The sequence below is a fragment of the Oncorhynchus nerka genome, linkage group LG18, assembly GCF_034236695.1.
Source record: "Oncorhynchus nerka isolate Pitt River linkage group LG18, Oner_Uvic_2.0, whole genome shotgun sequence".
NCBI classification, from domain to species: Eukaryota; Metazoa; Chordata; class Actinopteri; order Salmoniformes; family Salmonidae; genus Oncorhynchus; species Oncorhynchus nerka.
The window spans coordinates 31,832,285-31,855,064 of NC_088413.1; the positions used below are offsets into that span (position 1 = coordinate 31,832,285).

The 22,780-nt window shown below is 42.3% G+C and overlaps 1 protein-coding gene across 3 annotated transcripts; it reads left to right on the forward strand.

The window, feature by feature from the left end:
- The first annotated feature begins 595 nt into the window (after nt 1–595).
- On the forward strand, nt 596–21,340 carry LOC115145669 (zinc finger protein with KRAB and SCAN domains 8-like). 3 transcript variants are annotated; one of them, XM_065003973.1, is made up of 6 exons: nt 596–676; nt 7,610–7,740; nt 11,692–11,865; nt 14,041–14,202; nt 14,525–14,636; nt 19,975–21,340. In XM_065003973.1, the coding sequence occupies exons 2-6, from the start codon at nt 7,732–7,734 to the stop codon at nt 20,928–20,930; spliced, it is 1,413 nt and encodes a 470-aa protein (XP_064860045.1). In that variant the 5' UTR covers nt 596–676; nt 7,610–7,731; the 3' UTR covers nt 20,931–21,340. The 3 variants fall into 3 exon arrangements, with proteins under 3 accessions (XP_064860045.1, XP_029543055.2, XP_064860044.1); XM_065003972.1 differs by lacking the exon at nt 596–676 and adding an exon at nt 6,741–7,271; XM_029687195.2 differs by lacking the exons at nt 596–676; nt 11,692–11,865 and adding an exon at nt 6,740–7,271.
- The last annotated feature ends 1,440 nt before the right edge of the window (nt 21,341–22,780 follow it).

The window sequence follows — 22,780 nt, forward strand, 5'->3', positions numbered from 1 at the left end:
AGACAATCGACTGATACAGAGGAATGGCAAGAGGTACATTTAGCAGAAGACAGATGAATGGCAAGAGGTGCATGTCACGTTCTGACCTTAGTTCTGTTATTATATCTTTGTTTTAGTATGGTCAGGGCGTGAGTTGGGTGGGATGTCTATGTTCGTTTTTCTATCATTTGGGATTTCTGTGTTTGGCCCAATATGGTTCTCAATCAGAGGCGGCTGTCAATCGTTGTCCCTGATTGAGAATCATACTTAGGTAGCCTGGTTTCACTTTTGAGTTGTGGGTGTTTATTTTCTGTCTTTGTGTGTGTCTCCAGACAGAACTGGCAATGCCGCTCGGCCATTGCTCATCCATATACACTGCTCAAAAAAACACTTAAACAACACAATGTAACTTCAAGTCAATCACACTTCTGTGAAATCAAACTGTCTACTTAGGAAGCAACACTGATTGACAATAAATTTCACATGCTGTTGTGTAAATGGAATAGACAACAGGTGGAAATTATAGGCAATTAGCAAGACACCCCCAATAAAGGAGTGGTTCTGCAGGTGGTGACCACAGACCACTTCTCAGTTTCTATGCTTCCTGGCTGATGTTTTGGTCACTTTTGAATGCTGGCATTGCTTTCACTCTAGTGGTAGCATGAGACGGAGTCTACAACCCACACAAGTGGCTCAGGTAGTGCAGCTCATCCAGGATGGCACATCAATGCGAGCTGTGGCAAGAAGGTTTGCTGTGTCTGTCAGCGTAGTGTCCAGAGCATGGAGGCGCTACCAGGAGACAGGCCAGTACATCAGGAGACGTGGAGGAGGCCGTAGGAGGGCAACAACCCAGCAGCAGGACCGCTACCTCCGCCTTTGTGCAAGGAGGAGCACTGCCAGAGCCCTGCAAAATGACCTCCAGCAGGCAACAAATGTGCATGTCTGCTCAAACGGTCAGAAACAGACTCCATGAGGGTGGTAATGAGGGCCCAACGTCCACAGGTGGGGGTTGTACTTACAGCCCAACACCGTGCAGGACGTTTGGCATTTGCCAGAGAACACCAAGATTGGCAAATTCGCCACTGGCGCCCTGTGCTCTTCACAGATGAAAGTAGGTTCACACTAAGCACATGTGACAGAGTCTGGAGACGCCGTGGAGAACGTTCTGCTGCCTGCAACATCCTCCAGCATGACCGGTTTGGCGGTGGGTCAGTCATGGTGTGGGGTGGCATTTCTTTGGGGGACCGCACAGCCCTCCATGTGCTCGCCATAGGTAGCCTGATTGCCATTAGGTACCGAGATGAGATCCTCAGACCCCTTGTGAGACCATATGCTGGTGCGGCTGGCCCTGGGTTCCTCCTAATGCAAGACAATGCTAGACCTCATGTGGCTGGAGTGTGTCAGCAGTTCCTGCAAGAGGAAGGCATGGATGCTATGGACTGGTCCGCCTGTTCCCCAAACCTGAATCCAATTGAGCACATCTGGGACATCATGTCTCGCTCCATCCACTGTTGCACCACAGACTGTCCAGGAGTTGGCGGATGCTTTAGTCCAGGTCTGGGAGGAGATCCCTCAGGAGACCATCCGCCACCTCATCAGGAGCATGCCCAGGCGTTGTAGGGAGGTCATACAGGCACGTGGAGGCCACACACACTACTGAGCCTCATTTTGACTTGTTTTAAGGACATTACAAAGTTGGATCAGCCTGTAGTGTGGTTTTCCACTTTAATTTTGAGTGTGACTCCAAATCCAGACCTCCATGGGTTGATAAATTTGATTTCCATTGTTAATTTTTGTGTGATTTTGTTGTCAGCACATTCAACTATGTAAAGAAAAAAGTATTTAATAAGAATATTTTGTTCATTCAGATCTAGGATGTGTTATTTTAAAGCAGTGTACTTACATGTACATACTCTCATTCACCCCTTTAGATTTGTGTGTATTAGGTAGTTGTTGGGGAATGTTGCAGGCAGCAGAACGTTCTCCACGGCGTCTCCAGACTCTGTCACGTCTGTCACATGTGCTCAGTGAGAACCTGCTTTCATCTGTGAAGAGCACAGGGCGCTCTCTGGCAAATGCCAAACGTCCTGCACGGTGTTGGGTTGTAAGCACAACCCCCACCTGTGGACATCGGGCCCTCATACCACCCTCATGGAGTCTGTTTCTGACCGTTTGAGCAGACACATGCACATTTGTGGCCTGCTGGAGGTCATTTTGCAGGGATCTGGCAGTGCTCCTCCTGCTCCTCCTTGCACAAAGGCAGAGGTAAGCGGTCCTGCTGCTGGGTTGTTGCCCTCCTACGGCCTCCTCCACATCTCCTGATGTACTGTCCTGTCTCCTGGTAGCGCCTCCATGCTCTGGACACTACGCTGACAGACACAGCAAACCTTCTTGCCACCCATCCTCTCCTCAATGCGGTGCAGTCGTCCCAGTAATTCCCAGTAAGCGCGGGTCATAAGCTCGCGTTGATTAAGTCCCTGCCCTTTGTACACACCGCCCGTCGCTACTACCGATTGGATGGTTTAGTGAGGTCCTCGGATCGGCCCCGCTGAGGTCGGTCACGGCCCTGGCGGAGCGCCGAGAAGACGATCAAACTTGACTATCTAGAGGAAGTAAAAGTCGTAACAAGGTTTCCGTAGGTGAACCTGCGGAAGGATCATTAACGGGTTGCCAGCCGCCGGCATGGGGCTGAGCTCCGAAAATCTACTGTGAAGGAGGAGGGAATGAGGGCTCTTTGAGTCAGTGGTCTGGCAGAGTGCCATGAGCTCGTTACATGCGTTCACGTGAGAGTTAGCTTGAGTTCATTGCATTTCTGAAGACAAAGGAATTCTCCGGTTGGAACATTATTTTAGATTTATGTTAACATCCTAAAGATTGATTCTATACTTCCTTTGACATGTTTCTACGGACTGTAATGGAACTTTGACTTTTCGTCTGCTCCTAGTGATCACACATCATGAATTTGGATTACTGGATTGAACACGCTAACAAAAAGGCGGTATTTGGACATAAAGATGAACTTTATCGAACAAATCAAAAATGTATTGTGGAACTGGGATTCCTGGGAGTGCATTCTGATGAAGATCATCAAAGGTAAGTGAATATTTATAATGCTATTTCTGACTTCTGTTGACTCCAACATGGCGGATATCTGCCATGCGCCGTACTCAGATTATTGCATGTTTTGCTTTTTCAGTTTTTAAAAAATCTGACAGCGGTTGCATTCAGGAGAAGTATATCTTTAATTCTCTGAATAACACTTGTATCTTTTATCAATGTTTATTATGAGTATTTATGTAAATTGATGTGGCTCTCTGCAAAATCACTGGATGTTTTGGAAGTAAAACATTAATGAACGTAACGCGCCAATGTAAACTGAGATTTTTGGATACAAATATGCACTTTATCGAACAAAACATACATGTATTGTGTAACATGATGTCCTATGAGTGTCATCTGATGAAGATCATCAAAGGTTAGTGATTCATTTTATCTATATTTCTGCTTTTTGTGACTCCTTTCTTTGGCTGGAAAAATGGCTGTGTGTGTTTTTGTGACTTGGCTCTGACCTAACATAATCCTATGTTGTGTTTTCGCTGTAAAGCCTTTTTAACAAGAAGTTTCTTTCATTTGGTGTATTGCACTTGTTAATGTATGAAAGTTACATATTTAAAAATATATATTTTGGAATTTCGCATGCTGCCTTTTCAGCGGAATGTTGTCGAGGGGTGCCGCTACGTGAACCCCTAGCCGTAAGAAGTTAAAGAGGGGTGAATGTCCGGTAGTTTCTTATCTGTAAAATGCTGAATAATCATGCCTAGTTTTCATAGCTACACTCAAAGTTGAAGGTGTCAGTGATCATGTAGAAGGGGTCACTCAAGAATACTCTCTGAGAAGGAATTTTAATGGGTATCATGGACAAGTTCTCAGGCAATTACTGAAAATGTAAATAAGAATGTTATGGTCATGGAACATGTGGTGCCATGAGAGATTGTTGGCCAAATTATTTGTCTCAGATACATGCTGCCAGCTACACATGGCTGTCAGGTGCGGCAGGTAGCCTAGCGGTTAGGAGCTTTGGACCGGGTTGTTGGTTCAAATCCCCGAGATGACTAGGTGAAAAGTCTGCCAATGTGCTCTTGAGCAAGGCCCTTAACCCTAATTTCTCCTTTAAGTCGCTCTGGATAAGTGCGTCTGCTAAATGTTCCTCAAGCAAGGGTGGAGGCCGATGACATCACGGATTTGCAGTTGTCTAAAAAACACTATTTTGCTCAAAACATGTTTTTTTAAAAACATTTTCGTTTGTGTACTTTTCACAGTAAAAGTTTAAAAATCCATTTAGAATGCAATTAGTTTAGGGATGTTTGCTAGGGATGGGGTAAAAGTGTGACACCACTCCGCCCCCCGAGGACTTGCCCATCTGTTCTATCTAATACCGACTGGGACTATGTCGCACAGCAATAGTTGAGTGGGGACGAACGGATTCGTTTCAGTCAGTTCTGAGGCCATGTCTAGACTTGACAGTTCATGCAGCTTTTGTATTCTGATCCTGGAGTTCCTATCATGGAATTCCAACAACGTCATGCATCCACACAAACGTTAAAATGTGTCTACGGTGTCCACATTGTGTCCAGATTCCCTTTTCCTGTGCTAAATTCAAATGCCAGTATGCATTCTGCAACAGTGAAACAGGCTTAATATAACACAACAACTAGATGGTAGTAGCCAACTACTGTAGTTAACTAGCCAGCTAACCTTTGTAACTAGCCAGCAAGCTAGTTAGCAAAGCTAAAGGGATTACAAACAACATAATTCCAGCCAAACATATATTAAAAAAAAAATTATAAGCTAGATATATAGCCTCTCCCTGATAACAAAAAATCAATATATGAAAGACCTTAAACAACTTGAAGCAACCACATATTTAGCCATGGAACAGGTTCTGATTGGCCAGTGAGGGCCTTGATGTGTAATGTAATAAACACTACCATATTTCAAAGAACAGCGCGGGGAACCAAGGAAGTGACGTAGCCGAGAGTACGCGTCCAGAGTGAGCTATCGACAAGGGGATGGTGGTTGGAAGAGCGCGCTTGTTTGAAATAGAAAAGCGTTGCGGTAGCTTTTGATAAAGAATAACATCAAGACGAAGCAGCTGCTTTATAAGTGGGATGCAATGTTGTGCGCTACATCCCGAGGGGTTCGTGCTGATTGTACGGAGATGGTGACAGCCGGTTAAATGGCGTCCCTTGAGAGAAAGCAAGAACAAGATGTATGTCAGGAGAAGTGCAGTATTATCAGAAGGAGATGTATACTTGGAATACGGAGGAGGAATGGAGGGGGAAATAGTGGCAGAGGAGGTCTAAGAGAGAGAGGGAAGAAGTCGGTGAGCTTGAGTCGGTTAAAAATGGCGGAAAAAAGGTGGTTTGTTAAAGAAGAATTGTAGAAAGTGTAAGCAGAGAGCTGAAGACAGGAGGAGAAATGGAAGTGAATGAGGTCAAAGTATCAGAGGTAGTAGGTGTGGTGAAGTTCTCGGACCCAGAGGCTTGCACCGAGGGTCAGAATAAAGATGAGTCTGTGCCAGTAGGAGTGAAGTTTTTTTTAAAGTGGACCCTTGCCTTTTGGCTGATCCATTTGTGGTTTCAGGGTGGGTGAAAACAGAGTTGGGTGCTGTGGAATCGATGAGGGTAACCAGAAGTGGTCTTGTGATAATTGTTTGTGTTACTGCTGGTCAAAGGGAGAAGGCGCTCGCCGTTAAACGAATGGGGGCAGAAATGTGAATGGTTTCGCTCCCAAGAAAAGGACACCATTGAAAGGAGTGATCACCGGGGTAGCAGTAAATGTAAAAGTTGACCAACTTAAGGGGAAGATTCCCGGTGTTTGTGATGCTTGTCGTTTGGTGCGACACAGACAGGGTGGCGAGAGTGGTGAAGCAGAAGAGTCATTGTCTGTTCTTTTGAATTTTTATGTTGATTCTTTGCCAGACAAAGTGATGTTACATTAAGATGTTACAGATGTCAAGCTTATGGGCATGTGGCAGCAGTGTGTAGGAGGGAGGTTCCTAGGTGTGAGAAGTGTGCAGAAGGGCATGAGACAAAGGAATGTGCAGCATTGGGAAAAGTAGTGGTGTGTGTGAATTGTAGGGATGCCTTTGGGGCTGGAGATCAGAAATCTCCCGTGCAAGAGACTCAGGTTGGGGTTTCCAGGGTTAGAGTAGTGCAAAAGTTGTCTTATGCTGAGGCAATGAAGAAAGTAGAGGAAGATGGGTCAAGGGGGAGGGATCCTGAGAGGAGTGGCGTGAGTAGTAGAACTGTACCAGTATAGAGGGTTAGGCCAATTAGGATATATGTTTCAGTAAGATTGGATTTTTTTTAGCATGTATAACAATGTTTATCAACTGTACTGCAGGGATGGAACGTAAGCCGCAGAAAATTGAGGTTTTGGTGGCAGCTGCAGAGAGGTATTTGGGTGTGCGAGACTTGACATCAGAAGAGTTCCAGGGTGTGTTAAGTGATGTCCCGTCATTTCCGGTTGTTGGCATGAGGTAGGACTAAATCTATTTAAATAGGGGAGTAGGGTGGTGTTATATTTATTACATTTTTTGGTGAGTGTAAGGGTGAAAGGGTATTTATAATTTTTTTTCATTAAAGTATAAGTGAGTTGTACTCCAGTTTAGTAGGTGGCGGTAATGCAACATATTTGGATGCCAACCGCCGTTAAACCTCATCAAAGAAGAACAGCGCGCATACGCTTTTCATTTAGGCACACCATTTGCGCTACGACGCTAACCAATAACATTTCTCTTCACTGTAAACGGAAGTGAACAGTGACCAAGAACAATTTCCACGTTAGCGTTTTTATTGTTGTCATTTAGACGTTTATTAACGCCATGGAACACAAAATATTATTATTTTAACTACACAGCATCACATACTTACGCCATGTAGTCTTTAATTCGCGTTGGAGACAGGACTTGGTTGATAGACGTTATAGGTAACGCTAGCTGCTAACAATGGCTAACTGTATGGTTTTTCACACGCAAATAGCCTCCATCATGGAGGTGCTAGCGAATGCAGCCGTGGCAGAGATCTGTAAACTCGTAGATGACGACTATGCAGTGTTTCGTTTGGAAATTTCTGAAAGCCAGAAACAGAACAGGGCATTGCGCAGGAAATTACAGCTACAGGAACTGAAGGTGGCACGGGAGCGCGCCGACAGGACAATGCGAGAGCGCGTCCTCGCCAGTCGTCCCAGTAGTGGCAAGATCCTCGACCAATACAGAGGAATGGCAAAAGGTACTTTTTGCAGAAGGCGGAGGCTGTGCGGCCTGTTGCTGTTCATATATACAGTAGCTCAGTGCCCGATCCCCTCTGTGTCCAGATGTGTTACCCAGAATTCGGTCTTGGTCATGACCAGGTCTTGATTTACTGTATTTCCTATTTACTCAATGAAAACAATGTGATGCATGGAATATAATACATCAATCAATAAATATAATATAAAGCAGTTATGAGAAGTGATACCTTATATTCTTGCCAATTCTAGACAGTGTCAACTGTCAATAGTGGGAATATACTGTTGAGCATAGACAGTCGCTAATCAAACCACCTCATCTCCTCAATCACTCTTTCAGGTGACGGACATCTCACTGGAGGCCAAATACATTTTGTGAAGCCAGTGGGACCCAATGCATGGCGAGATGACCAACCAATCACTGTTGATGAGGGGAGTGGAACCTCAACCCAGCACGTTATCATGATAGAGGTTAGTGTGATAGTGTTGCATTAAAAATTACAGTCGTTTTGTAAATCAAATGTGGCCCGTTTGTTTCAGAAAGGCTCCCCTCAGCTATTCACTTCAGATATCTGTCTTAGGGGAGCTTGAAAGACTTCCCTTCAACATTGTTATCCATGGTCCCTCGTTTTGTAGGTTACGAATTTGCTTAAAATTTACATTGATATATATATATATATATCAAATGTATGTGTATCTGAGGTAATTTACTTACCCTATGCCGGTTTTCAACGTATTTGACGACCAAGAAGAAGCACAAAGCCGAAAAATTGAATGTTTATCATTTTCTTAAAGTACTGGCTGGCAATGTTCAGTAAAATTGCTCCAGCGTAATCTAATATAAAGCACATCAAATGGACTGTAATTTAAAGGTTTTATCGTCCTGTGAGTCCTCAACTTGAGCAGGCACGCTAACAAGGCTGCTGAGTTGTAGTTCAAATGAGACTTTAATAACTTTCGCCGATGTGTCTTACTACTTACAGCCTGAATTGAAAATGTATTACATTTAGATTTTGATCTCTACTCAATACCCCATAATGTCAAAGTGGAATTTTGTTTGTAGAATATTTTAGTAATTAATACAAAATTAAAAGCTGAAATGTATTGAGTAAAGTTTTTGTTATGGCAAGCCTAAATAAGTTCAGGAGTACAAATGTGCTTAACAAGTTGTGTGGACATATTCCGTGTTCAATAATAGAGGTTAACATGGTTTTTGAATAACTAGCCCATTTCTGTTTCCCACACACAAAATGATCTTTAAGGTCCCTCAATCGAGCAGTGATTATCAAGCACATATTCAACCACAAAGACCAGGGAGGTTTTTCCATGCCTAGCAAAGAAGGGCACCTTTGAGCATGGTGATGTAATTAATTAGGCTTTAGATGGTGTATCAATACACCCAGTCACTGCAAAGATACAGACAACCTTCTTAACTCTGTTGCCCGAGAGGAAGGAAACTGGTCAGGGATTTCACCATCAGGCCAATTGTGATTTTTAAAAGAGTTCAGAGTTTAATGGGTGTGAAAGGAGAAATCTGGGGATGAATCAACAACACTAATGTAAATGACAGAGTTAAAAGAAGGAAGCCTGTACAGAATACAAATATAACAAAACATGCATCCTGTTTGCAGTAAGGCACTAACGCACAGTGCCTTCGGAAAGTATTTAGACCTCTTGACTTTTTCCACATACTGTTAGGTTACAGCTTTATTCAAAAATTGATTAAATTGTCCACCCCATCAATCTACACACAATACCCCATAATTACAAAGCAGAAACAGGATTTTAGCCATTTTTGCTAATTTATGTATATTTTTTAAACTGATCACATTTACTTAAGTATTGAGACCCTTTACTCAGTACTTTGAAGCACCTTTGGCAGTGATTACAGCCTTGAGTCTTCTTGGGTATGACGCTACAAGCTGTAGTGGAAAATGTCAAGGTGTCTATATACTTTCCGAAGGCACTGTATTTCTGCAAAGAAATTAACTTTATGTCCTGAATACAAAGCGTTATGTTTGGGGCAAACACTACACATCACTGAGTGTCGTTCTTCATATTTTCAAGCATGGTGGTGGCTGCATCATGATATGGGTATGCTTGTCATCGGCAAGGACTAGGGAGTTTTTTTAGGATAAAAAGTAGCGGTATAGAGCTAATCACAGGCAAAATCCTAGTGGAAAACCTGGTTCAGTCTGCTTTCCAACAAACAATGGGAGACAAATTCAGCTTTCAGCAGGACAATAACTTAAAACACAAGGCCGAATATACATTGGAGTTGCTTAGCAAGATTACATTGAATGTTCCTGAGTGGCCTAGTTAGAGTTTTGACTTAAATCATCTTGAAAATCTATGGCAAGACTTGAAAATGGCTGTCTAACAATGATCAACAACCAACTTGACAGCTTGAAGAATTTAAAAAATAATAATGTGCAAATATTATACAGTACAATCGAGCTGTGCAAGGCTCTTAGACTTACCTAGAAAGACTCACAGCTGTAACCACTGCCAAAGGTGATTCTAACATGTTTTGACTCATGGGTGTGAATACCTATGCAAATGAGATATTTCTGTATTTAAATAAATTTGAACATTTCTAAAAAATATGTTTTCACTTTGTCAACATGTTGTATTGTGTATAGATGGGTGAGGAAAAACAATCAATTTAATACATTTGAATTCAGGCTGTAACAACAACATGTGGAATAAGTCAAGAGGTATACATACAGTGTGGCAAAAAAGTATTTAGTCAGCCACCAATTGTGCAAGTTCTCCCACTTAAAAAGATGAGAGAGGCCTGTAATTTTCATCATAGGTACACTTAAACTATGACAGACAAAATCAGAAAAAAAATCCAGAAAATCCCATTGTAGGATTTGTAATGAATTAATTTGCAAATTATGGTGGAAAATAAGCATTTGGTCAATAACAAAAGTTTATCTCAATACTTTGTTATATACCCTTTGTTGGCAATGACAGGGGTCAAACGTTTTCTGTAAGTCTTCACAAGGTTTTCACACACTGTTGCTGGTATTTTGGCCCATTCCTCCATGCAGATCTCCTCTAGAGCAGTGATGTTTTGGGGCTGTTGCTGGGCAACACGGACTTTCAACTCCCTCCAAAGATTTTCTTTGGGATTGAGATCTGGAGACTGGCTAGGCCACTCCAGGACCTTGAAATGCTTCTTACGAAGCCACTCACTCCTTCGTTGCCCGGGCGGTGTGTTTGGGATCATTGTCATGCTGAAAGACCCAGCCACGTTTCATATTCAATGCCCTTGTTGATTGAAGGAGGTTTTCACTCAATCTCACGATACATGGCCCCATTCATTCTTTCCTTTACACGGATCAGTCGTCCTGGTCCCTTTGCAGAAAAACAGCCCCAAGCATGGTGTTTCCACCCCCATGCTTCACAGTAGGTATGGTGTTCTTTGGATGCAACTCAGCATTCTTTGTCCTCCAAACACGACGAGTTGAGTTTTTACCAAAAAGTTATATTTTGGTTTCATCTGACCCAATGACATTCTCCCAATCTTCTTCTGGATCATCCAAATGCTCTCTAGCAAACTTCAGACGGGCCTGGACATGTACTGGCTTAAGCAGGGGGACACGTCTGGCACTGCAGGATTTGAGTCCCTGGCGGCGTAGTGTGTTACTGATGGTAGGCTTTGTTACTTGGTCCCAGCTCTCTGCAGGTCATTCACTAGGTCCCCCCGTGTGGTTCTGGGATTTTTGCTCACCGTTCTTGTGATCATTTTGACCCCACGGGGTGAGATCTTGCGTGGAGCCCCAGATTGAGGGAGATTATCAGTGGTCTTGTATGTCTTCCATTTCCTAATAATTGCTCCCACAGTTGATTTCTTCAAACCAAGCTGCTTACCTATTGCATATTCAGTCTTCCCAGCCTGGTGCAGGTCTACAATTTTGTTTCTGGTGTCCTTTGACAGCTCTTTGGTCTTGGCCATAGTGGAGTTTGGAGTGTGACTGTTTGAGGTTGTGGATAGGTGTCTTTTATACTGATAACAAGTTCAAACAGGTGCCATTAATACAGGTAACGAGTGGAGGACAGAGGAGCCTCTTAAAGAAGAAGTTACAGGTCTGTGAGAGCCAGAAATCTTGCTTGTTTGTAGGTGACCAAATACTTATTTTCCACCATAATTTGCAAATAAATTCATAAAAAATCCTACAATGTGATTTTCTGGATTTTTTTCTTCTCATTTTGTCTGTCATAGTTGAAGTGTACCTATGATGAAAATTACAGGCCTCTCATCTTTTTAAGTGGGAGAACTTGCAACATTTTTGGCTGGCTAAATACTTTTTTGCCCCACTGTACTTTATGAAGACACCATCTTATGACCACGTTCTCATGAATTTGATGATATAAGCGTGAAGCCCATTAAAAAACACATACTTCTTGTGTCAGGATGCAGATGCTGCAGGTCCTGGGGTCAAGCTGGAGAGGTCTGAAGGAGAGGAGGACCCGCGGCACAGCAGAGACATCCAGACTGGAGCAGCGGCTGGAGTGGCGCCCCCTGTAGCCATGGAGGACACCACCACTGCCCCAGCGCAGCCCAGGAACCGATGCAGCATCACGGAGGTCAGTGGAACGCTGAACGCCGGCCTCAAGTCAGAGACAGACACCGAGACTTTAATGGGGCTCAGGCAACTGGGCTGTCCTCCTGCTCTCCGCTCAGAGTATTTACTTTATGGTAGCCCAAGGACGGTTCTATCCCATCAGGACACAGGTGATGCGTTACAGGCTGGCAATGATCCGTCCTGTTCATATGCTACAGCGACAGAGATGATACCTGGTGACATGCCTGTGGGCTTAGATACACAGACTAATCCAATGAGAGGGGAAATGGACCGGTACAGTGGTAGTGTCTACTCTGAAGGGTCCCTAGATAAGAAAGGGGAGGTTATAGTCATAGATGAGGTGACTGTAAAAGTGGAGGGTGATGCACCTCTGACATGGAATGCAGACGAGACTCATTTAAGAGAAGGACACTCGCAAGGCAACACCAGTGACTTCTTAGACTATAGTGAAAGCATAGAAAAAAATCTAAATGTCGTGACCCACTCCCCTTTACTCACTTTCAGGGATTGCGACCCAGTGTCCACGTCGATGGCACCTTCCGATTCACACGGTCGCGTCCTTTTTGATCAGGCATTGAACTCAAACAAAAGGGCTAGAGCTCAGGCTCAGGGAGGCGGCACCACATCGGGCAATAGTAAAGAGAAACGGTTCCTCTGCATGTTCTGTAACAAAGGCTTCAGTTGCCCCCAGAAGGTGGAGATTCACCAGAGGGTCCACACGGGGGAGAAACCCTTCAGCTGTACCCAGTGTCACATGCGCTTCGCCCAGGCTTGCACCCTGAAGAGGCACCAAAGGGTCCACACGGGGGAAAAACCCTACAGCTGTACCCAGTGTCATATGCGCTTCGCCCAGGCTGGTAACCTGAAGATGCACCTGAAGGTCCACACGGGAGAAAGGTCTTCTGACATGTAGATCAAATCCTGCATTAAAGACAGATTAATTGTCATTGTTGTCAGCATAAAAGATCCACAGATGCATTTGGAATACCGAGAGTAACAGATTTCAGTGTTGAATATTCCTGGGTAGAATATTGCATCTAGACATTGTGTGATATTTTAGCCTAAAAATCTGTTACCGTATTGTGTTTGTACTTTGTAAGCTATATGGTGGTCACGAATGCCTATTTCATTACTTCCATTCAAAAGAAAATTAATGCAATTCGTCAAGTTCATGCAGATTTTTTGTTAGACGTGTATGTGTGGTTTTCATATGGTGTATTTAACACTTGTTTGTTTAATAAACACAAAATGGGACTTTTCATTCTAACACTCATTGAGACTCTCTTCAGTATACATCACATCTGATCTCACCCTATTCTGCATAAACCCAACAGCACTTTATAACCAATATACTCTTACTAAATACACCTAAAGCTTGCCTCATAATATGAAGTAAAACGTTAATGTTTCAAACAGCATAATGCCTCCAGCTCACATTGCAAGTGGTGTGTGATGCGCTGAATGGGAAGCTCGCTTCAATTACCAGTTGAGAATTTAAAACAGTAGCTCTTTTTAATAGTGACTTCAAAACTGTTGTAACGCACTCATGTGCGGTGCACTTTTGATGACTTGTGTTGTCCCGCTAATTGCATTATGGAACGACAATTTGCACACTGCCTTGTGTACATTGCTGTGCTTATAATGTGAAGAAATAATAGTTTATCAACATTTTAAGGTAAACGTTCTGATCTGTTGTATCAGCCTCATTGCGATTGAATGTTTTTCTTACGTAGCCTAGGCCTACTGGAGGTATGAATTTGGGATCTTTCGTCCCACAAGTCTGTTTGGAATAGGCTATTTCTTACTCGCACAGAATGACAAGCTGACCAATAGAACAGGTACACTTTTCTACTGTGGGGTGTAGTCTTGACATAGGCTAGTGATTCTGCTGTTGGTTACTCATCTTGTTGGCTGAAAGAAAAGTACATGTGGACAGTTATTCTAACATCTTCAAAGTGCGCATCGGAATTCGGTAAGAAGGATGTTCTATTGAGATGAATTACCATAGTCTAAATGTGATTACTGTCATTCTGAGCACTGTGGGTGGACCGGCCTAATCAGGTTACGCACCCAATGCATATGGGTCTGGTACATTTCTCAAATGTCACATAAATGAAAATGCTTCCAGAAATGTCCTGTGTGTATGTAACCTGAGAGTATCACCTGTCTCTTCCAGGAAGAGGGTCCAGAGATGGTGCTGGTGAAGGAGGAGGGGTGTGAGGAGAGTCTGGGGAACCCTGAGGGAACCATGATCATGGAGGACAACCAGACTACACCTTCTCCTGAACCCACAGAGGAATCAGCTGAGCAGCACAGGACCACTTACAGTCTCACTGAGGTGAGCCCAATGTAAACTAGAGTCTGAATGGTATTAGGTCAGGGCCTGAATCCACAAAGCTTCTCAGTGTGAGTGCTAATCTGCATCAGTTTTGCCTTTTGGGTCATAATGAATAAGATTATATGTACAGATCCTAGATCTGCACTTTTTGTCTTAAGTGTGGGACCATGTCTTTTGAATGATCAAATCATTAAAGACCGTCAAGTAATCAAATCAACTAACATTTTTGCATAGTACTCATAGCAGTCCCTCATTTCCCAATCAGAAGATGCTCATATCAGATTTCTTGATCCAACACAATGTTTTTCTGTACCTCTTACAGTCAGTAGACATGGAGGATGGGAAGCCTGATCTGATGCTGGTCAAAGAGGAGACAACAGAAGATGGACCAGAGAGCACTGACCTGCTGAGTGGACTAAAGATGGGGGAGCAAGGTAAGGGAGAAATACATATTTGTATTTAATTTTTTTATTTTACCTTTATTTAACTAGGCAAGTCAGTTAAGAACAATTTTCAATGACGACCTAGGAACAGTGGGTTAACTGCCTCTTAATAGCTCTTCAATGGGAATAGTGATGCTTCTGGCTATTAGGTCGTTCCACCAATTAGGTGGCTTTTGAGTAGGGTAACTTGGTGTAAAAAATAATGAGCACATATTCAATTAAATAAACAACACTTTGTCCCGATCTCAAGAGGTTAACCCTTGTGTAGTCTTAACATTCTGTATACTCCCCTTGTCCTAAGGGTAAAAAATGACCCGCCTTCACTAAACCCCTAAAATAAAGCTGCTTAATTGAATTTTAAACCCCAAATCTATTTTGCCTGAAGAAACAACCTGTCATTCATCACAAACTTTGTGAATATCTGAGTCATCCCTGTTGACAATGCAGAAAGACTGCATTTAATCAGTGGACACCACTCGTTTTTATTACAACACACCTGTCATACATGTTTTCTTTACTAAAGTAAAGGTTTATTATTATTATTGCTAAAGTTACTGCATAGGTGTAAACATGCATACAAGAGATAGCACTTGTATAGCCTAAGAAAGTAGCAGAAAGTAGTTTTGAATGCATTTTATTGAAGGGAAACAATACGTCTTGAACCTTTTTGGCAACATAGTGATATATTCTTATATACTGTACAATGAGGAATTAAACTACAAAATACTAGTCTTCTCCCATTTTTTAACTATTTCCCCCACCCACAAGGTGTATAAACAACAAAAATAAATAAGAATAAAATAAGATAATAGATACAAAAACGTGAAGAACATAAATCAATCAACTCTAATTATCACATGTAGGACAGTATGCAAGTGTGTGTGCATGGACTTTGCAGATGTATTTCTCACATGTGCAGCACATAGTATTTGTTTTACAGTCCTTCTTTGGGTGGCAGAATTGGCATCTCCTCCTCTTGCCTGCCCCAGCTGCAGCCTCAGGTGGATCAGGACAAGATTCAGCCCCCTGAACAGCTTTCACAAGCGCAGCAGAGGCTGGTGTGTGGGGACGCGCTCCCTTCTTTGAATGTGTGGGGTTACAAGTGCCTTTTCCAGCTGCTCCCTCCTCTTGTTCTGCTTATTAGACATCCAGATAGGGTTGATCTTGCTCCATATCACGAAGGCATTGTATGAGGACACATCAATGATATTATGGAAGATGACCAGGAGTCAGCGGGCAGTCATCCTCCTGCAGCTTTAAGTTCTATCACCTTGTCCAGGTTGTCCACGCCTCCTTTGTGGTGGTTGTAGTCCAGTATGATGGCTGGTTCCTGTCCTCACGATTACTGATCTCAGCTGTTTTGTGCAGTGTGCTCAGGAGGACCACATTCTTGTTCCTCTTTGGGAGATAAGAAACTAGAGTGGTGATGGGGGTGAAGGCAAACTTTGACGAGAAGGCCTCTCTCCCCCTTGTTGTGAGGATTGCAGGGGTGGAGCTCAGGCTTGTTCTTTCTAACTGTGCCAACCATGGTGATCTTCCTCTTCAGGAGCTGCTGGCTGAGTTCAATAAGTAGCACACATAATCTCAATTTCTCATTGTGTGTGTCTTTGTGATTTTTCTGGTGTGTAAATGGTTTTATAACTTGCCAGGTCAAAAATTATCCTAAGACAATCTTTGTACCCTAGTGGTGTACAGCTTTCATGGAAATATGAACAAAGGCAATTTTTCACTTTTTCTAATGTTGGGGTCACTCTAGGAAAAGTAATACAATTTCAAGTTGAAAAAATATAATTTAGGGGATTTTCTCTGCAATTAAGACAAGGGTTAAATAAAATAAAAAAGGCTATTAAGTGCCAAATAAAGTAACAGGGTTGATAAATTCATCTTAAATCAGCCATGAATCCCCTGACAGGGAATGGTTGCCTAAATTCAGACAGTTACCATGGTTACTCCATGGATATAAGTCTTAAAGAAATAGTCTCTACAAGGCAGAATGTTGAATCAAATTATATTTACACTTACTTTACCGGTTGTTCATGCTGCTGGTCCTTTTGGGAGTAGGAGGTGGAGATAAGGTATCCAAAAGGAAGTGTTGTTTACCCAACTTTTTGTGGTGCCGGCAGGTTCTGTCGCTTGTATTTTCAATCAGTTAACACATTGCACGTGATGCACAATATGTAGACAATAGCCGAATGTAGTCGAACGAAGGACGTTTTATCGCAATCAGCTGGTAGTGTTTGCCGTTAGGTTAGGCTCTGGCACATTGTGCAAGTGTTTGTCACCTGCAAATTGCATCAGTGTTGAAAATAAAAAACGGAAATAGAAATAATATACATTCCTACCTGCAAAAGGACCAACCACACAGACAACCGGTAAAGTATAATTTTATTCAGCTTTATGGCTTGTAGAGGTCTTGAGAGGAAACTTTCCTGATCCAAATTCTCATTTCTCCCCGATGTGGTTCTTCAACCTAGGGTAATGGACGCTTGTTGTGTACAGCAGGAAGGGGAAATTAAATGCAAGCTTTTAAAAAAAAAAAACAGTCTAGAAATGTTTTTTGTCTATCTATAGGTGTTAGGAGAAATATACATTCTCATGGTTCATAAGCTGAACTTCAATTAGAATTCTCGGTCTGTGACCCAGAAGTTGTAAGGTTCTGGTTGAAATGAAACAGATAGAGACCAGTCCACAATAGTCAGTTACGTTTATTCTCGAGAGCTCTGGTCATAATCCCATGTACATTCGTTTATATATCACATATAGCGTTATAAATGTCCCTCCTCCTCTCTGACAATGACAAAGCTGCTTTTCAATTCCATTCCAACACATACATATTGCTTATCATATGCTTCCACATGTTACACAATCTACTGCAAGCCCAACGGGTTCTCCCCTCCCTGGATGGGGACGAGACATTTTTCCTGTTGTTAGTTTCACTGTGGTCACACGTTGTCTGTCCACAAGTTGTCTGTTAACACTTATTCTTTGGCTATGTACAAACATTCTTCATCAGACAGGATAGAATTCAATTAGTTACAGTTCTACGTTAAATGTATACATCATTTAGTCATTATTCATAAAAATCCCATAACAATAGGTAACAGGGTTTACATGTTATGCTCGACCCGCTCAGAGTATAAAGAGAATATCCAGCTCACCTGATTTTACACTATGATTTCACGACGAGATATTCAATGTCTTTTGAAAATAATATTTATTTACGTTAAAATTAAGGTAAAAATCACATGAAACAAATAACAATAACTAGGGCTTAATGAGGGTGAAAACTTATAGAAATGTGGGTTAAAATGTACAAAAATGTCAAAATGCTGAATTTTGACACAGGCAATAAATGTATTTATTCATATAAGCAAATCTGATTTTTTTGTGCTCTATATTAAAGGGCACTTTAATATTGGTGAATAATTTCTATCTAAAAGATCAATGAGATGCATTTTTTTTAATTACTGTGTGATGACCCTTATTCTTTCTTTTTTAATAAAATTCATTCCATAAGATGAAATTAATCAAATGTACACTACCGGTGAAAAGTTTTTAAACAGTTACTCATTTGGCGGCAGGGTAGCCTAGTGGTTAGAGAGTTGAACTAGTAACCGGAAGGTTGCAAGTTCAAACCCCCGAGCTGACAAGGTACAAATCTGTTGTTCTGCCCCTGAACAGGCAGTTAACCCACTGTTCCTAGGCGGTCATTGAAAATAAGAATTTGTTCTTAACTGACTTGCCTGGTAAAATAAAAATTCCAGGGTTTTTCTTTATTTTTACTATTTTCTACATTGTAGAATAATAGTGAAGACATCAAAACTATGAAATAACACCTATGGAATCATGTAGTAAAACCAAAAAAGTGTTAAACAAATCAAAATATATTTTAGATTTGAGATTATTCAAATAGCTACCCTTTGCCTTGATGACCGCTTTGCACACTCTTGGAATTCTCTCAACCAGCTTCATGAGGTAGTCACCTGGAATGCATTTCAATTAACAGGTGTGCCTTGTTAAAAGTTAATTTGTGGAATTTCTTTCCTTAATGCGTTTGAGCCAATCAGTTGTGTTGTGACAAGGTAGGGGGGTATACAGCAGATAGCCCTATTTGGTTAAAGACCAAGTCCATATTATGGCACGAACAGCTCAAATAAGCAAAGAGAAACGACAGTCCATCATTACTTTAAGACAAAGGTCAGTCAATGCAAAACATTTCAAGAACTTTTAAAGTTTCTTCAAGTGCAGTCGCAAAAACCATTGAGCTATGATGAAACTGGCTTTCATGAGGACCGCCACAGGAATAGAAGAACCAGAGTCTCCTCTGCAGCAGAGGATAAGTTCATTAGAGTTATCAGCCTCAGAAATTGCAGCCCAAATAAATGCTTCAGAGTTCAAGTAACAGACACATCTCAACATCAACTGTTCAGAGGAGACTGCGTGAATCAGGCCTTCATTGTCGAAATGCTGTATAGAAACCTCTACTAAAGGACACCAATAAGAAGAAAAGACTTGCTTGGGCCAAGGAACACGAGCAATGGACATTAGACCGGTGGAAATCTTTGCTTTGGTCTGATGAGTCAAAATGTTTGATTTTTAGTTCCAACCGCTGTATCTTTCTGTGGAACGCAGAGTAGGTGAACGCATGATCTCAGCATGTGTGGTTCTCAGCATGGAGGAGGAGGTGTGATGGTGCTTTGCTGGTGACACTGATTTATTTAGAATTCAAGGCACACTTAACCAGCATGGGTACCAAAGCATTCTGCAGCAATACGCCATCCCATCTGGTTTGCGCTTAGTGGGACTATCATTTGTTTTACAACAGGACAATGACCCAAAACACATCTCCAGGCTGTATAAGGGTTATTTGACCAAGATGGAGAGTGATTGAGTGCTGCATCAGATGACCTGACCTCCACAATCACCCACCTCAACCCAATTGAGATGGTTTGGGATGAGTTGTACCGCAGAGTGAAGGAAAAGCAGCCAACAAGTGCTCAGCATATGTGGGAACTCCTTCAAGACTGTTGGAAAAGCATTCCAAGTGAAGCTGGTTGAGGGACTGCCAAGAGTGTGCAATGCTGTCATTAAGGCAAAGGGTGGCTATTGAAATATATTTTGATTTGTTAAACACTTTTTTGTTTACTACATGATTCCATATTTCATAGTTGTGAAGTCTTCACTATTATTCTACAATGTAGAAAATAGTTTTTAAAAAACACACATTACAATGTATGAACTTGACCAGGTAATTTACTTTTTTTCCTTCTCCATATGTAGAGTTTTCTTTGCCATGTTTAGAAGTCTATTTTGTAACCCCTTCCTGCAGGTGATTGGCTGGAGGATAACAGAGGAGACTGGGCGGCCATCTTGGATTCCCAGACCCAGACGGGTGCAGCCAAGGGCCCGGGGGATGACATCACTGAGCAGGCCAGGACCAGAGATGACATAGTGGTCAGTGGATGGGACAGCATCCTCAACTCTGGTCTGGGGAACAACACTGTTAACCAGAAACAGAGAGTTGAACACAAAACAACTGAACCTAGTCTCCATGACAACAGACTGATTGAGACAAGGGTGAGGCGTAGACTTGGTCTGCGGGGACAGGGAGGTGTCCGTATGCGGCAGGTGAGAACAGACACAGACTCTAGCGATGCTCCATCCTGCTCCTATAGTCGTGATTCAGAGACATTGGTGGCGCCTCAGGTTAACCCCCTAACAGGTGCTGCCTTCAGCCTGCCGTCTATAGGATCTATCAACTGGAACATGGACCCTGCGACAACACAGACACTCCCTGGCCTTCATGCTCCTCACACTCTCCTAATGTTAAACCAGAACTCAGACAATGCCAGTGCCTCGACACTAAATGGCTACACAAGCCCATTGACAAATGAGAGTAGTAGAGATGGAATCAGTAAAGGTGGCAGCGCCAAAGAGAAGCGATTCCCGTGTTCGTTCTGTGGGAAAGCCTTCAGTTTCCCTAAACAGGTGGAGATCCACCAGAGGATGCACACGGGGGAGAAACCATTCGGCTGCCACCTATGCCGGGCCAATTTCTCCCACTCGTCCAGCCTGAAGAGGCACCAGAGGGTCCACACAGGGGAGAAACCCTACAATTGTCCCCAGTGTGAGAAGAGGTTCTCCCACCAGCACCAGCTGAAGATGCACCTGAAGATCCACACGGGAGAGAGGCCATTCGCCTGTACGCATTGTGGGAAGAGGTTCTCAGAGAGAAGCTACCTGAGGATACACCAGCAGAAAATGCACACGGCTCATGTAATGTAGAACTAGTTAATTTGTTTGTCGTCAATTTAGTTGGTTTTGGATGTATAGGGAACTTCAACTGGATGAAGTGAACTGGGGAAAGAATTAGTATGAGGCAGAGTAGATATGGTGATGGTTGGTGTGATAAAATGCTTCACTGATTAAGAGTGATAAGTATGTCCCTTTTTAAGTTGATGCTGGTGTTTATAGTGACATGAGGATAGTGCCTTAATTCATGTTTACTTGATATAAAGTAAAGATGTGTGTAATGTTGAATTTTATCCAAAGTATTCTAAAATTAATTTCATCAAAGCGAGGGTGAAGTGTTAGCATAGTGAGAACAGTTATTCTACTTGTCACGTATCGTTTTGTGCAATAAATGTACTTCAAAGTTGTGAGTGTTGTTGAAATTAAATACAAAATTGACTCTGTGCTGACTTGGTTATTTTTGTATCATTACAGGGACTGAGTTTCCCTTATCTCAGTCGAACCAAAACATATGGACATTTTTTTAATAAACTCCAATATTGTTGGGTACTTGAATCAGTGTTAGAGATGGGCTTGACTGGTGAACATTTTATAATGTCATGTTTCTTATATAAACCTTTATGTATTTCTGTTCAATTTGGGCAATTCCACTTCAAGATGTTACAAAACAAAAAACACTGATTTCAAAGTTGAACAAACACACAACTCTATGCATAAGGACTAATTTGAACAATTTCCACAGAAACACAACTGTTTGGTAACAATTTCAGAAGGGCGGACTGACCAAATTTCAACTAGTTTTCCACATCCACGGACATCCGGTTTCGCTTGGTGCTCACTGGGTGAGGATGCTTGTAACAGTAAATGGAAAGAGGGTATGTAGTAGGAGACAGGAGAGGAGAGGGTGGGTTGGTCCAGACTGTTTTCACAGTCTTGCTTTGACCACCAGATGACAGAAAGAATAAACAGTATGCCAGTGGATGGAAGAACAGTAGCAAGAGACCTAACTGTAGTGTGTGACTACTGTAATTTCCAATTGTAGCCAATTTAATTGCAGTTAAACCATTACCATTTTTGAAACACAATTACAAGTCTAAATCATGTAATTCATAAACTTGATATCAGTAAAAACACTAACTAATGGTAGGTTTACTTGTAACTTCTGTGAACTTTCATTATCCTTCCTTCTCATGAGGGAAAGAAATGAGAAAATATCCAAAGATATGTGGGGTTTTGCAAACGGAATTACAAGGCAATGTTTCTTAAACGTACAGAAAAAGTTATCCAAAACAAAATATAAGTGTTGAAGTTAGTTAGCAGGGGTCTTTACTTCAGCATGATTGTGGTTTGATGTATTTCTAAAACCTGAAGACTTTTTTTCTGGTAGATATTGTCTAAAACCCTCTATCCATCTGTTTGACCAGAAATCAAAGCCTCTGCCCATTGACATTTTTTAACGATGGACATTTTTTGAAAAATGCATATATGCTTTAATTTAAAAAAGATATACTCTCAGCATTCATTTGACATGCTCTTATGAATGTCACGTCAGTGCTCATGGGTCTTTTTACATTGGAATGCCCATTTGTGTATACAGTCTGCAGTCCGTTGTTGCTGGTGGGAGAGACTGGACCTATGAAGTGTCTGGTCACAAACCCTGACCCCAGATCAGGACGCTGGATCAGGAGCCATTGCTTTTCCTTTCCGAGTCAGAACCAGGACCCAACCGCAAGGGACAGAGACTCCACCACTACATAGAACACAACCAGTGGACAGGTGGACTGAACAACCTCAGTCCCGGTGGTCATCAGAGACAGAGGATCCAGTCTGCAGTCCAGACCCTTCTCTTCACAGTCTCAGTGCAGGGATGGAGCAGGGCCTGG

Excerpts from the sequence above, each read along its gene's own strand:
- LOC115145669 (XM_065003972.1), top strand. The coding sequence starts at position 6,989 with ATGGCTAACTGTATGGTTTTTCACACGCAAATAGCCTCCATCATGGAG. Across the intron at positions 7,272-7,609 it reads ATACAGAGGAATGGCAAAAG|GTGACGGACATCTCACTGGA; the intron begins GTACTTTTTGCA and ends TCACTCTTTCAG. Across the intron at positions 11,866-14,040 it reads ACCGATGCAGCATCACGGAG|GAAGAGGGTCCAGAGATGGT; the intron begins GTCAGTGGAACG and ends TGTCTCTTCCAG.